The sequence below is a fragment of the Vulpes vulpes genome, chromosome 13, assembly GCF_048418805.1.
Source record: "Vulpes vulpes isolate BD-2025 chromosome 13, VulVul3, whole genome shotgun sequence".
Lineage (NCBI taxonomy): Eukaryota > Metazoa > Chordata > Mammalia > Carnivora > Canidae > Vulpes > Vulpes vulpes.
In genome coordinates this window covers 68,627,333-68,642,408 of record NC_132792.1, presented here as the reverse complement: position 1 = coordinate 68,642,408, position 15,076 = coordinate 68,627,333, and the positions used below count along the sequence as shown (strand labels likewise).

At 40.8% G+C, this 15,076-nt stretch overlaps 1 protein-coding gene across 2 annotated transcripts in view; it reads right to left on the bottom strand.

Annotated features, from left to right (window-relative positions):
- The window catches only part of CA8 (carbonic anhydrase 8), an 84,663-nt gene that overhangs the window by 14,625 nt on the left and 54,962 nt on the right, over positions 1–15,076 (bottom strand). Inside the window, exon 8 of one of the 2 annotated variants that reach the window (XM_026011848.2) lies at positions 5,556–5,725. In XM_026011848.2, coding sequence (XP_025867633.1) covers positions 5,591–5,725 — 135 coding nt within the window. In that variant the 3' untranslated portion in view covers positions 5,556–5,590. Of the gene's footprint in view, positions 1–4,851; positions 5,726–15,076 lie in introns of those variants that run through there. The other variant, XM_072734681.1, reaches the window with a different exon arrangement.

Sequence of the window (15,076 nt, the reverse complement as noted above, 5' to 3'; positions counted from 1 at the left end):
AAAGTTTTAATTGCAAACGTATATTAGGGGGTGGGAGAGTTCAACACAGTCAAGGATGGCTTCAAAGACCCAAAAAGAAAAATGAGGGCAAGCCTAACAAAGGGATCTATCAGAGCTGTTTAGTTAATAACCCTCTTTTTTCTTCTTCCTTTACTGTTTTATTTTTTTCCCCAAATTTACTTGGGGGCATACTTAGATTTTTTCCCCCCTTTTAAGAGGGGAAGAAAGGAAACTATTTAAAGAGCCCCGTGGCATTGGTTTTACAGAAAATAAATAATTATAATCAAGTATAGTTACTGTACACATGTTCAGCTTAACAATATTTGAGTTGCAGGGGAAACAGATAAGTCTTTGAACAGTCAGAAAAGCTTTAAATAATGAGCTAATACTTCATGAAAAAAACAGGCAAGTAATTATGTCATCAGAACATAAGTACCAATATTCAGATACCGAGAGCAACAAGTAAACTGGACCAAAATTTTGGTCTTGTTTTTTGTTTGTTATTATTAAGATTTGGTTTTCACACAGAAAATTCAATGGGTAAAGGATCATTTCATGTCCATTAGCTCCCAGAAATCTGAACTAGTGCTGCCAAACTAAATAATTTCTAGCACCTGGATGAGTTATGTCCTAGTTCTTTAAACAAGTATAAAACCTTACTTCACACTTCTTAAATGGTAATATAAAAAGTCACAGATTATTCATGGAAATAATAAGTCTTGGTTATCAAAGCCCTCCAGATGTCTAGACATGTCATGCAAAAAAAGGAAAAAAAGGCATTTTAAGTCCAAAAACTAAAGTTATTTTAGTAAGACATAGCTAAAATAAATCTGAATTATTTTAAACATTTTTTTAGAGAACCACCAGAATTTTTTTTTGCCTTTTCAGTTCCAAGAGCTTAAATGAAACATTCATGCATTAAACTCAAAGTCTGACTGTCAAATCATTTCACTTTAATAAAAATTTGAATTACCTGCCTTAGGGCATTATTAAATATCAAATAAAAAGCACACATCCATAAGTCTGATTTCCCAATATAATTTTTATGTAGAACTATGACTAGATTTGTATTACACATTTCAAGATAAAAGGGTCAAAAAATGTATTCATAGAAGGATGAAGTCAGAACTGGAGTTGCCTTTGAAAGAATTCCTGCATCGGTCTTAGGAAATTTGGGGGAAAGTGACCCCTTTTAAGTTACCGCAGGCACCAAGGTAAGGACACAAATCCATCCTCCTTTTAAAAGACCTAGATCATAATTAATTTAAAGCTTTGAAAAATTATACACTATCTTCCTATCATACAAAGAATATGAGGCATCTGAAATACACATCATCTCACCAACACAACATTTCAGTCTGCGTGCATGTGTGGGAGAGAAAGAAAAGAGTGATGGTTATTTAGATAGTTGGAGAAAGGCAACTTTGGTCTAGGACTAGATATGGATCAAAAATTCAAGATAATAATCTGATTTCATAAAAAGTGTAATTTACAGTTACTGATATTCAGAGAGTACACTAAACCCAGACTGGAGGAATTAATAAATTCACATTCACCAAACCTCACTGCACCTCCCCGCCCGCCCCTCCTACTGGGTCTACTGGGTCGCTACTGCAAGCCCACCCTCTCCCCCTTGTCTCCTCCTGTCACCTCTCCTAGCTGCAGCCTCATTCTTCCTGAAATAATAAAAGCAAGTAATGGAAATACTAAATCCATAAGCCACCCTCTGTTTCCCTTCCTAGTACAGCCCAGAAGGTCACCATGCTCATAACAAAGGCAGTCTTAACATTTGCTCAGGATTTTGTTGCCTTTCTTTTTTAGTAATCTCTACACCCAATGTGGGGCTCATCTCAAGATCCCCAGATCAAGAGGTGCATGCTGTTCCAACTGACCCAGCAAGATGTTTCAGATTGTCCCCTTCCAAGTCTTTAGAGACTTCACTGCTAGGATTAATCCCTCTGAGAAATGGCACCTTCATCACTTCCCATCTCTACTGGCTCATTACCCCAACATACAGACAAGTGCTAGTGGGGTTTTTTCAAAAAGAAGTGTCCTGGGATGCCTGGGTGGCTCAGTGGTTGAGCTTCTGTCTTTGGCTCGGGATCCTAGGATTGAGTCCCACATCAGGCTCCCTTGCCTGATGTCTCTGCCTTCTCTCCCTCTGTCTCTGCCTCTGTCTTCTCCCTCTGCCTATGTCTCTGCCTCTCTATCTCTCATGAATAAAAATTTTTTAAATCTTTAAATTAAAAAAAGAAAGAAAAGTGTCCCTCAATTCCCTATCCCCCTCACTGCTGCAGCCTTCTGCTCTCCTACCACCCAGCCCATCAACAGCTGTCATCACAGGGTTCCTCCCATCCTCCCTTCCCACTCAACTTCAGCCTGTTGCCAACACGCATGCCTCCATATCACACCAACCTCACCGTCAGCATGCTGATGCTCTCTGGCCTGTGCCAGGCAGTGGATAAGAAAAAGGGCTCTACCAGTCAGGCTGCCTGGGTCCAATTTCCAGCTCTACTGCTCTATGACTGCATTATTTTGGCCAGTGATCTAACTTCTCCATGCTTCCATTAACTTATCTATAAAGTCTCACATTAAATTTTGTGAATGCTTAATGAGATGGTCCCATGCAGCATTAGAACATGACACATGTATATATAATCTCCATGCCAATGACTCCCAGATTCAGTTCAGACCTCCTTTCTGATCTCCACTTTTGAAATTCCAGCTGGCTGCACAATGGGTCCACTAATTGACAGACATCTCTCATTCAACAAGCTCCAACTCAACTCTTTAACTTTCCAAAAGTCTCCTCCCACTTTCCTGCTGTCATTCAATGATGGCACTTCATCCACACAGTTTCTAAAGCCCCCAAATCCCAGAGGTTATCTCTGAGATTTCCATTCCTCTCTGCCATCATCCAATTTGTCAACTAGGTATCACTTTTTCTTTAAAAAAAAAAAAAAGATTTTATTTATTTGACAGAGAGAAATACAAGCAGGGGGAGCTTGAGGCGGGGAGCTTACAGAGGGAGCTCAGCAGGGAGCCCAACACAGGGCTCAATCCCTGGACCCTGGGTCATGACCTGAGGCAGATGCTTAACTGACTGAGCCACCTAGGCACCCCTAAATATCACTTTCAATGTCTATTTAACATATTTTAACTTTTTCCCATCTCCACCACTCCTATTCTGACATCTGAGCTTCTCTGTCTTTCATCTTGGCTACCCAACAGACTTCTAAAATATCTCCCTACTCCTGCTCCTGGCCCATTATAATCCAATCTGTTCATTCCAAAGCTACTGTGATCTACTAAAAACGTACATGAGATCAGGCCACTCCCCAGAGCAGAAGTCTTTATAGGTTCTCAATGCGCTAATGGCAAAATAAAGATGCCTTAATGTGGCTCACAGGGCCTCCAAGATAAGAGCCCGGGCTCTTTGATTACTACATCCCACACTCACAGGAGCTTCCCATTGACCTCAATGCATCAAATTCTTACCTCCTCCACAGGGCATAGCCCCTCAGGATCTTTGCAAAAGACATTCCCTCTAGCTGAAATCTCATTCACTGCATATTTTTGTTCTTCTCATTCTAAGTTGTAGCTGTAATGCTTTGGAAATATTTATTTTTCCATGGTCAGGCTCCCCACATTAGATTCTACGTTTTCTGAGAGCAGAGACCTTAACTGTCCTTCTGACCGTTGGATACCCCGAACCAATCACACAACCAAGTAATGATTTTTGGTCAAATATAATTTTATTATTTGGTTCTTCCATTATAAGGCTTAGCTTAAAGTAGTCTTGGATTCTCTGTCGTTACCACATATGAATTACTAAAAGTCCCTTCTCATTCATACCAAAGCAACTTTGCCTGGCCCTCACCATCTCCAAAATCTTTTTTTTTTTTAAGATTTTATTTATTCATTCATGAGAGACATAGAGAGAGAGAGAAAGAGGCAGAGACACAGGTAGAGGGAGAAGCAGGCTCCATGCAGGGAGGCTGACATGGGACTCAATCCCGGGTCTCCCAGGATCGCACCCTGGGCTGAAGGTGGCGCTAAATCGCTGAGCCACCAAGGCTGCCCACCATCTCCAAAATCTGAAGAGGAAGAACCATACTGGCTAGCTCAGAAATGGAGAGTCGGGGAATGACCAGCAGTGGCTGGCTGACAGACACTATGTGTAGCTCTGAAGAACTTCTAATTGACCAGCAGACACTCAAGACACAAAGTGTGATGTGTTGTGACAGATTCAAAGTTACAGATTTCAACCCTTTAAAAGCTTGACCGTAACACAGAAAGAAATACACAAATAGCTAAATGGAAGAGACAGTGTGAATAGAGAGGCACAAATTAAGGGAGAAGAAGAGAATTCATGCTGAGAACTGTATTTGAGTTGGGCCTACAGGGTAGCAAAGATTTTAATAGGCAATAAAAGGGGTGGGAAGGACTGTGAGCAAAGCACATTCATATGAAAAAAAAAAGACAGTTTGGATGGAGTACTGGGTATATATGGTATAGTAATAATAGGCAAGAAAAATGGATTGGGGAACACATAGACAAAATGGTCACCCTTTAAAATTCCCATGTCAACTGTCTAGCTCAAGAGACTGTGAGTCTCTCAAGGCCAGAGATTTCTATTCATCTGTGACTCCTGGTCTATACTGTTCCACTCATACAGTATGTGAGCTCATACTCACCAAGACCCATTAAACCAAGTCCAAGCTCTGTCCTATATACCTATGTAACTTCCAACAGATGCCTTCCTCTTGTGGAAAGCAGTGGGTGGCCAGCTACGTGTGCTGACCTATATGCACTCTTAGGCAATTCACAAGGTAAAGAAATAATCCAGTATTTCATTTTCCAGTCATTTATTCATATTTGATCTTTCCCATGCCTGTGGTGTTTTATTTTGTTAGCTCTTTAGGGAGAAGGTATACATACATTGAATTCAATATATTAAAATGCAGAGATCATATTTCAGTCAATAAAGAAACGTACCATACTCACATACCTAATAAGTGCTTCTTGATCAAATAAAAACACTTCCGTTGGACAAGGATTTTAATACATGTCAGATCTACCCTCACCTACCCTAATAAAGAAGATAGATCGAATCTGCTTTAGACAGGGGTCAGCTCTGAGGCTCCAGTGGCTTTCTTTATGTTCCTTATGTTCCTCAATCATCAGGAGGTGACTGCTGCCATTTCAAGGGTGAGTACTAACAAAGACTTTACCTCTTTACCTTGAATAAAGAGGGGCTGCCTCTCTGCCTTGGGGCTCCCTACCATATAAAGGCCAGTATTAAAGCAAAATGAGAATTAAAGGCTGCTCTGGTAGGAAAACGTAAGGGTTGTAGGTTCTTTATCAACACTGCATGAAATTTTTAAAGCCACCTGACTCAAGCCCTAATTAATAGGGCTTGAGAATGTGTCATCACTTTTATCAAAATGAAGTACATTCATACTGCTAAATTATCAGGATCACCGTGAGAATAACTCTGGCATGACAGGTATACGTAATTGTGAGCCCCATTTCCTTACATAATCTGCACATACCCAGATGAAGACAGTCTTGTTCCTGTTCTCTTTGACTACTGAAAGGCAGCTCTAATGACTCTGTCACTAAGTGGCTGAGTAGGTCTAAAATTGTCTCCCAAAATCCCATCACAGCCTTCCACAAGTTCTGCCCCCTTAACATGTGTCCTCAGCCTTCGAAACTCTTCGATCTGAAAAGAAGAACAGAACAAAACAGAGTCATTATTTACTGGACATGAACAAGACTGGAGTTTCATAAGTGGCTTAAAATATGCACGAATTATAACAATTTGTAAAAAGAAAATTGAAATTAATCTTCAAGAAGAGTAAAACAGACTTAATTTCTTCCAAACCCAAGACACTGGACAGAACTGCTGCTCAAGAAATGGAGACAGCAGAAGTAGAAATACCAAGATCTCCAGAAAACCCAAACAGCCACAGAAACCTGCTGGATGTGGCTCATGCAAAAATGAAATACATCTCCCTCCAAAAGTTTTTATGCCTGTCTGTAACATAGAAAGAAGAAGTGAACAAATGGGTAAGTACTCCAAGCACAGCTTTAATTAATGAATTCTAGTCTAACTGTATGGTAACACTGATTAGATGTCAGATTTATCAGATGGAGGTGTCCTTCATCACAAGACCCTCTCCGCTGCTCCTCTAGACTTTTGGAGAGCACAGGTCCAATGAATACTTCTGACTTTCCAAAAATGTTAAGCACAACTTCCTCCCTTAGCAGTATCAACTTTCAAGTTCATTTCCCTTTCTCAGGTGGCCTCCCCAGATCCCATGGATTCTCATTACACGTGAAAAAGATTCCCAGAGTCCCAAGGGTCAGTTTCTCTGATTTGCCAGGTCCGTGCCTCCTAAGAACCCATAAGCCTCTACGATCCTCCAAGCTGTAGTTGAGCAACAAGCAAACATGATGAACATTGGCCAGGCTCATTCCCATTCATCAGTTTATCTACAGGACTCATCGTCTGGCATTTTGCTTAAATGCCACATAGTCATATGACAGTCTTCGTTCCTTTCACAAAAGAAGAAACTGAAAGATTTAAGAAAGTTTCCACATTAGCGAGGTCTGACAGGCCAAGTCCACTCTTCTCCCAGCTTCACTGCTGCCACTTCAGAAATTCTAATCAACTCAGTATAACCTGTCGCCTCCATATACCCCAGAATGTGGAACAAACGTGCTTTAAACAGCACCAATCCACCAAAAGTCCACCAAGTGTGTATCATACGGTTTTTTTTTTTTAGGATTTTATTTATTTGTTCATTCATGAGAACCCAGAGAGACAGAGAGAGAGGCAGAGACATAGGCAGAGGAAGAAGCAGGCTCCCTTGAGGAGCCCGATGCGGAATTCGATCCCAGGACCTTGGGATCATGACCTGAGCCAAAGGCAGACGCTCAGCCACTGAGCCACCCAGGTGCCCCTATCACAGGTTTTTAACTACAAAAGTGCTTCATACAGCACAGCCACAGAATTTTGCTGTTCATGAACTAAAATAAAATGCAAATCAATTCAGGGGGTTCTAATCAAAGTCTAGAAACCCCTAGAGACTTTAGGGGCTCATAAAACCCCCAAATGATATGCAAAATTTTACATGTGCATTTCCTAAGAAGGGGTTCCTGGATCACAAAAGAACTGAATCACACAGGATTCTAATATTCCAACCACTCATATATGTGTGGGGAAACCAAGCTGAGGGGAAAGGAAGTCACTTGTTAGATCAGCACACAAGTTAGAAATCTAACATCTAAGGCCTTATTTTCTTGTGTCTCCACATGTTTTCCCTAAATGGGGTAAGACTGACCCTAACCTGGCGCTGTCCTGTTTGTTTGCTTTTCTATAATACCTACGTTCTGTACTTGTACACAAGTGCCAGTGACACAAGCAATTAGCTGTTTAAGCGACACAGTGGTTTTTCCCTAGACCTTCTTGGGATCTTAGGTTGGAAATACGGGCATCACCTATCGTTTGTTGCACCTGGAAAATTTCTATAGCCAAGGCTGCAAGAGAATCCCCTGTCATTATTTGTTGAATGTATTTTTACTGACTTTTTCTCTAAGTCTGGAGTAGAAAGGAACCTAGTCAGGCTTTTTCAAACGGGAGACTTATGAAGGTGAAGGCAGCTGGGCTCTTCATCAAAAGTGTTCAGCCTCAGACACTTAAGACCCAAATGGCCAGATAATGTCACCTCCTTAAGCCTCAGTTTTCACATGTGTAAAAGAGATGATAGTAACCATATTTGCAAGGACAGTTTAAGAAGTGAGATAATTAATGAGAATCATTCAGCGTCCTTGCAGCACACAGAAGTGTTCAGTAGGTACTAGCACTTCTTTTGAAGTCAAACCTTCAGCACCTTGAGATAAATATTTAGCTACAATTTTCTACACAAAAGGTAGACTGGAAACAATAAACCAACTAACTGACTGAGAAAACAGACAGTCCTCCCTCCTCGCACCCATTTTACATGTAATCACACGTAATGGCAGCAAGAAGAATCTACAAACGGTGCATGGGGTCACTGCTGAGCAATGCGGACTATAAAGTGTACTGCCTAAGCAGAACTTAAGAAATACTACATTTTGGAATGACTTTGAAGCTTATTTTAAAGCCAGGTTAATTTTATATTTACATATTCTGAACTGACAGTAAATCTTTCAAGCCCCAGACCTCAGCCTGAAGCAAATTCTGTGAAAACTGCTTCTTCTAGAACAGACGATCTGAATCCACAGCCAGCCAGTCTCAAATCGCTGCATTCTTGGAGAGAACTATTTCACAAGGAATGTTTTTCTCTGATCATAGCAACACTTTGAAGACTTCAAACATCAACAGAGATCGAGGGAAGAACACGTCTTTCTGAAATGCCAATTTTTCTGAAGTAACCACCCCTCAGAACCTTTAGTCACTTCAAATGGTTTCAAGCGCGTCCTGCATTATCTCCCACCGAAAAGAGAGGTAGTGAGAAATGAGCAGAATAATATTTCAGGATAAAAGTCTGCAACGAAATTCAAATGTCAGGGCAGTATAGAGACTATCACTATCACACGGATCAGTAGGGATGATTTTGTCAATTTTTAATGCCACTCTACTTAAACACGGCTATTTGTTTTTAACCAATATAAAAGAGAGAGAGAACAGAGACCCAAGCTTCAGGGAGAAATGTTGGTCTTCTGAAAGTAGCAGAGTTGAATAGCTACTGTTCTCTGAACCAGGCATGCACTCTACTTGGTCTAAGGCACTGACTCCAACCCTCACTGACTCAAGAATCAGGTTATTCACTCCAAGTTCAGCTTTAAAACCACTTTCTTTAGGAGTGCATTGAAAGTGCTAATTTACAGGGCTTGGCGTTTGGCACTAATTAATTTTAAAAATTCCCAAGTTCCTATGCATATCCTCTTAACAGACTTTTTTCGACTTGCATCTCTGTTACCATGTTAAAAGAGAAAAAAGGACACATGAAAGTCAATGTTCTCATTTTATTTTCTTTTATCATCAGGCAACGACAATACATGAATTAGAGCAATATAATTCCTTATGGCAGCAATCAAGTAAGCATGAAAAGCAAGCTATGCTTAAATAGCCCATAAACACATGTATATACACTGAGATTATATGTCATTTATATGTCTCTCCACCTTTCATATATTTGGTCTTATTGTTTTTATTTCATCTTCTTCTTCAGCCCAGTATTTCACTTCTTTTCTAAAATCACTGCTTTTTTTTTTAAAGACTTTTCATCCATAAACCAACTCATCTGTCATTGACTCCTTAGTCTGGTCTTTTCTAATTCTTCTGAGGAAGAGTTTGGAGAAGACAATACCCTCTACCCAGTTAAGACTGATGTCAACCCTCCCTTATTCCAATCCCAAGTCCTGGTCTCTTCCCATCTTCACATGAGAACAGTTACTGATGAGTTACACATAAGCAAACGTGGTCAAGAATTACAGTCCAGACTGGGTGACAGGCACTAAGAGGGCACTGGATGCAATGAGCACTGGGTGTTATACTACATGTTGGCAAACTGAATTTAAATAAAATATTAAAAAAAAAAAAGAATTACAGTCCAGAGTTCGTGACCACAGGGCAAGTGCTCTCTATCAGAGAAGTCACTGAGGAAATACATCCAAAATTCCCCACAGGAAAAAAAAAAATTCCCCACAGGTGCCTAAAAACAACACATTTTAAGAAAGGGAAGAGGGAGCAGTCCCAGGAGAGAAAATCTAGAGTTGCACTATCCAGTACAGTAATCACCAGTCTCCTGTGGCCACTGAGCATTTGAAATGTGGCTGGTCCTACTGGAGATGTGCTACAAGTGCAGGACACACACTGGAAGTCAGACTTAGCAAGAAGGAACAGTATAAAAATATCCCACCCAGGATTTTTTATATTCATTACATGTTAAAATGGTGTTTGGGGTACATTAGGTTAAAATACAATCTTTAAATCAATTTCATGGGGTGCTGGCATGGCTCAGTTGGTTAAGCATCTGTCTTTAGCTCAGGTCATGATCCCATGCTCCTGGGATCAAGCCCCACATTGGGTTCCCTGCTCTGTGGGGAGCCTGCTTCTTCTCCCTCTGCCCCTCCCCCCCCCTCTCTGCACTCTCCCAAATAAATAAATAAAAATCTTTTAAAAATTAATTTCAGCTGTTTGTTTAGTGTTTTTTTTTTATTGTGGCTACTAGAAATGTTAATCTTATATATGTGGCTCACATCATTGTTTCCACTGGATCGCCAATGCTTACCTTGAGAAACTTGGCATTCTGGTGCTGCTCTAAATTATACATGGAGGGAAATACAAATGGGCAAGAAATAAGGGTACTCAAAGTGTGCTTCCTGGAATAAATCCCTACTCAGTCCTACAGAGTCAGCAACTAGGGGCGGGGGGGGGGGGGGGGCGGGGGGTGGAGGGATGGGGCAGCAATCTGTGTTCTAACAAGCCCACCCAAGTTTGAGAATCACGGATACAGAAGAAAATTCACAAGTGTTCCAAATCACTTGAAATCGTTTTCAGACATGACCATGCCATGGTCCCACAACAACTTGGGTCTTTAGGGTTAACAGACCCTCAAAACTCATGTGGAGCACACAGACAAGAAAGGCCCTAATGCCGAGTCCTGAACCTAATGAGACCTCATTTGTCAGTCGCTCAGGACCAGGTGGGCTCCCAGGTCCCACGGGCCAAGCACACACCATGCCCTGACTGGGGCTTGGGGCTGTGAAGAGTCACACTTTTCAACCTCTAGGAAACATGGAATGGGGAAGGATGAAGAGGAGGCAAAACTGAGAAAAAAAAATTAAAAGTGGTCTTCCAAGTTCTAACAGACATAGATCCACATGGCGTAAAACAATAAGCACAGTCCTTTGCTTCACTGGTGTTACTTACTGAAGTTGAAAGAGAAAGAAAAAAACAAAGACGGGCGCATCTAACCTGAGAAAGCAGGTAAATTAAGAAATAGGAATAGATGAGTAAGAGGGGAACAGAAAAAGAGACAAAAGAAAAGGAGAGTAAAATTTAATCATTTCTCTGTATGTGTGCATACTTGTACACATGCCACAGTACCAAAATACCACATTTTATCAATTCTGAATATTGTTCACATTTTAATGTCTCCGGAAATTAGGATGTGTCTTACAATCTGTTGACATATTTGCTGAAATTTGGTATTTTTCATTCTGTTCTTGGAATCTCATCTCCAAACATAACAATTCAGCTGAGAACGTTTTTTCCTTCAGCTTCCTCATACTTGGACCACCCTTTACCGAAAAGTAATTTAACAGTTAGGGATGATAGCAAAATAAAAGAAAATTATACTCATTCAAATCTATCTGATGGCATGCTTTTTTTTCTCTAGCAAATGGTATGCTAACCAAGAATAAGACGAAAAATTCAACTGAGCAGAGGCTTCCAGTTGCATACTCTAGAATTCTGAGTACCCAGGAAAATGTAAATGTTCCAGAATAAATAGGCTTAATCATCAACACTACAGTCAACAGAAGACTCCTCCTGAAATTAAGTTGCTGTGCATTTCATTAAAATACTGCGATGATTTAGAGCCTTTTCTTTAATGTGGCTACTGCCATTTCCTATGGCAGATGGTATATTTCAGGATACCAACTGTTTCCATAATAATGCCCAGCAGCTTAATTTACGCATGTTAACCTTGTGATCTAAAAGGAAATGTTTTTCCTTCAATATAAAGTTTTCTATTTCTCAATCTACTCAGCTATGCAAAGACTATCTACTATTTGCCATACCTTTTGTTATTCTACATACAAGTAATATTTTATAATTGACAGACTGCCTCTGTCTGCTCCTCTTTAAGGGCAGTAATAGGAGATGTCTCCATTTTTCTTGGTCTAGATTCTAGAATCCCATCCCTCCCTGTGGTCCTTCTCATTTTTTACTGCCCTCTCTGGACCTTTTCTATTTTTGCTCTGCTTTCTCTGAAGTTATATGAGCAGCAACAGTGAAACATTCAAGGACAGACTAATTTATATTCTCCTAAAATTATTTTTTTTTTCCAAAACCACTCTAAATTGCATTTTAATATGTGTGTGTGGGCATTTTACCACTGCTGCCCTCTGAACAGATGCTATAATGGAACTTTGTGCTAATAGTTCCTAAATCTTTTTTTCTTAAAGTACCTAAACCTTTTTTTTTTCTTAAAAAGCTGTAGCTAGCTGGAAAGTCATCTATTCTCAAGAGCAGTTGATGTTATTCCTTCCAATACACATTCCTTTGGTTTTGACTCCCAATTAGGAAGATATGGCTTTTCCCAACAACAATGAAGAAACATTACTTTTGGTGGGTCAGGGTTATTATTAGAGTTTGTCATTGGCTTTACTCAGAGGGATAACAGAAAGCAAGTTTCCCCTTGAAGACAGCCAAACAGACACAAAGGCAGGCACAGTGATTTGTCTCTGAATTTTAGCATAGCGCGCTAGTCAACAGGGGAGTGAAAACATTATTTCTCACATTTACAGAATATCACTTAACATTCACGGTATAGTTCAACTGTAACATTCCCACGCTTTAACATGCTAGCAAGGGAGTCCTTAATGGCATTCTAAGAGGAATTGAGAATCTTCTCTTCTGTGGCTCAACAAGGTTAATCCCAGCTAACTTTCAGTAAACAGAAATTTATTGTGGTAATAAAGTTTTATTTTTCGCTAAAAGGTTTGATCTATTTTTAGAAAAATACTCCTAAACAAAGCAATGCTGAACAAATGGGACCGTAGACTCAGCTGCTCCTATTTCATCTCCATGTCTGAGATACCATGTCTCTTTGTGGCTCAATCCAATTAATACTTCTCCACCCTTCACTTACTGTGTGCAGAATCTGATACTTTTCATCTCTCCACTCCCTCCTCCTTAAAACCCACACTCCCCTTGGCTTCCAGACATTACACCCCATCAACCTCTTGACTGCTCTTCCCACCCTTGAGTCAGTCCATGGAGACAACTCTCCCAATGCATGCACCTATTAGCTGCCACTCTCCATGCTTTGCATCCTTTCTTTTCTCTCCTTAAAGGACTTCCTCTTCTACCTGGATGGCTTCTACTATCACCTATGTATTATACTTCTTTCTTGGATGTCTCGGAGGCATTTCATACTCTCAGTATTTAAAATCATAAACTCCTAATACTCTCCATAAAGCCTGCTCTTCCATTTTTATTCCGTCATGGTGAAGAGTGATATGTTATACGCACCAATCACTCAAGCCAAAATCCAGGGAATAATATGCAGGTGTGTCCTCTCTGGAACTCCTCCCATGTCGTCAGTCACCAATTGTACTGATTCTACTACTTCAGTATTTCTGAGGCCATTCCTCTCCTTTCATCTCACTGTCACAATCTTAACTCAGATTTACATCTTAATACTGTAGCTACAGAGAGGTTTCTCAAACTCAGACTTGGCCTTGTTTCTCTCTCTCTCTTTCTCACAACATTCAGTAATTCCTTGCCGCCTTCAAGAAACCTCCACAGCACAACATCAGGCTCCCTGATGAATGTCAGGCCCATGATTACCTCTCCAATTTTATTTCATGACACTGGCCCTTTACACTAACAGTGGGCATCTTCAAATGCCTCTGTACCCATGCAGACACTTCTTCCCCAGTTGGCAATGCCCACTAACACTCACACCACACCCAAATTCTGGACTGGTGAAGGTCTACCAGTTGGCTAAATCTTATCAGGTGCCTGTCCTATGTGCTAGGACATATTCATGTTATACCAAGGCAGTGTTCACATGAAATTACTGTTCTTTAAATGTGAATATATTTGCCTTTCCCCTAGATGGTGAATTCCTTGAGATGAGAACCATATTTTATTGGTCCTCCCACTTTCAGTGCCTACTACAGCCTCTGGAATATAGAAAATTTTCTTCTTACCAAATTAATTACCAAATCAATCAATAAATGCATTTATTAATGAATAAATTACCCAAATTATTCTCAAAGGAGAAATTCCACATACTAACATCTGCCTATGGCAAGGGTAAAGGAAGACAGGACTATGACAACATATTACCTTATCATTAATTGCTTGTGTTAATAGAATCAGTGACATATAAAGGCCAATGAATGAATCCTCAGCATCACAAAACATACTGCATATTAAGCCTCGTTGCTTTGAAACTTAGTCATCTAAGATTCTGTGCTACACACAGCAACAATGAAGAAATATGCATAACTTGCTAGAAGCAAGTTGTAAGAAAAGTAAATGCAAATGGATGTTTGATCTTTGATATAGGTCATTCCCAGAACAATCACAACTCTCCTACCCCAGCTCAGGGTGGCCAAGGTTGCAGCTTCTCTCAGTTTTGAGCTGGATGGGGCAGCCAACAATAAGCACAGCCTTCCCATGCCCACCTGCTAATCCCACACGTTTTTCCCTGCTTGGAAATGTGATGCCAGTGAAAGAAGGGATTTGGAGTAACCAGATGGCAAATGGGGAGTAGTAAGTCCTGTAGGACCCTACCAGCTTAGAAGAGTTCTCTTATAAAAGACATGATGCCCTCAGGAAAACCTGGTTCCCAGAACAAATGCAGAGAGAGAAGCCTTCACTGTGAATCAGAAACCCACTTGCTGGAGGGATCCCTGGGTGGCGCAGCGGTTTGGCGCCTGCCTTTGGCCCAGGGCGCAATCCTGGAGACCCAGGATCGAATTCCACATCGGGCTCCCGGTGCATGGAGCCTGCTTCTCCCTCTGCCTATGTCTCTGCCTCTCTCTCTCTCTGTGACTGTCATAAAATTAAAAAAAAAAACAAAACAAAAAAAAGAAACCCACTTGCTGGATTCTGAATAAAAAATAAATTTCTTCTGGGGCACCTGGGTGGTGCAGTCAGGTAAGCATCCGATTCCTGGTTTCGGTTCAGGTCATGATCTCAGGGTAATAACACTGAGCGCCACATTGGACTCTGGACTCAGCATTGGGTCTGCTTAAGACTCTCTCCCCCCCACCCCCACCCCCAAAAAAAGACTCTCTCTCCCTCTGCCTCCGCCCCCACCAACCCCCCACACTGGTGCAA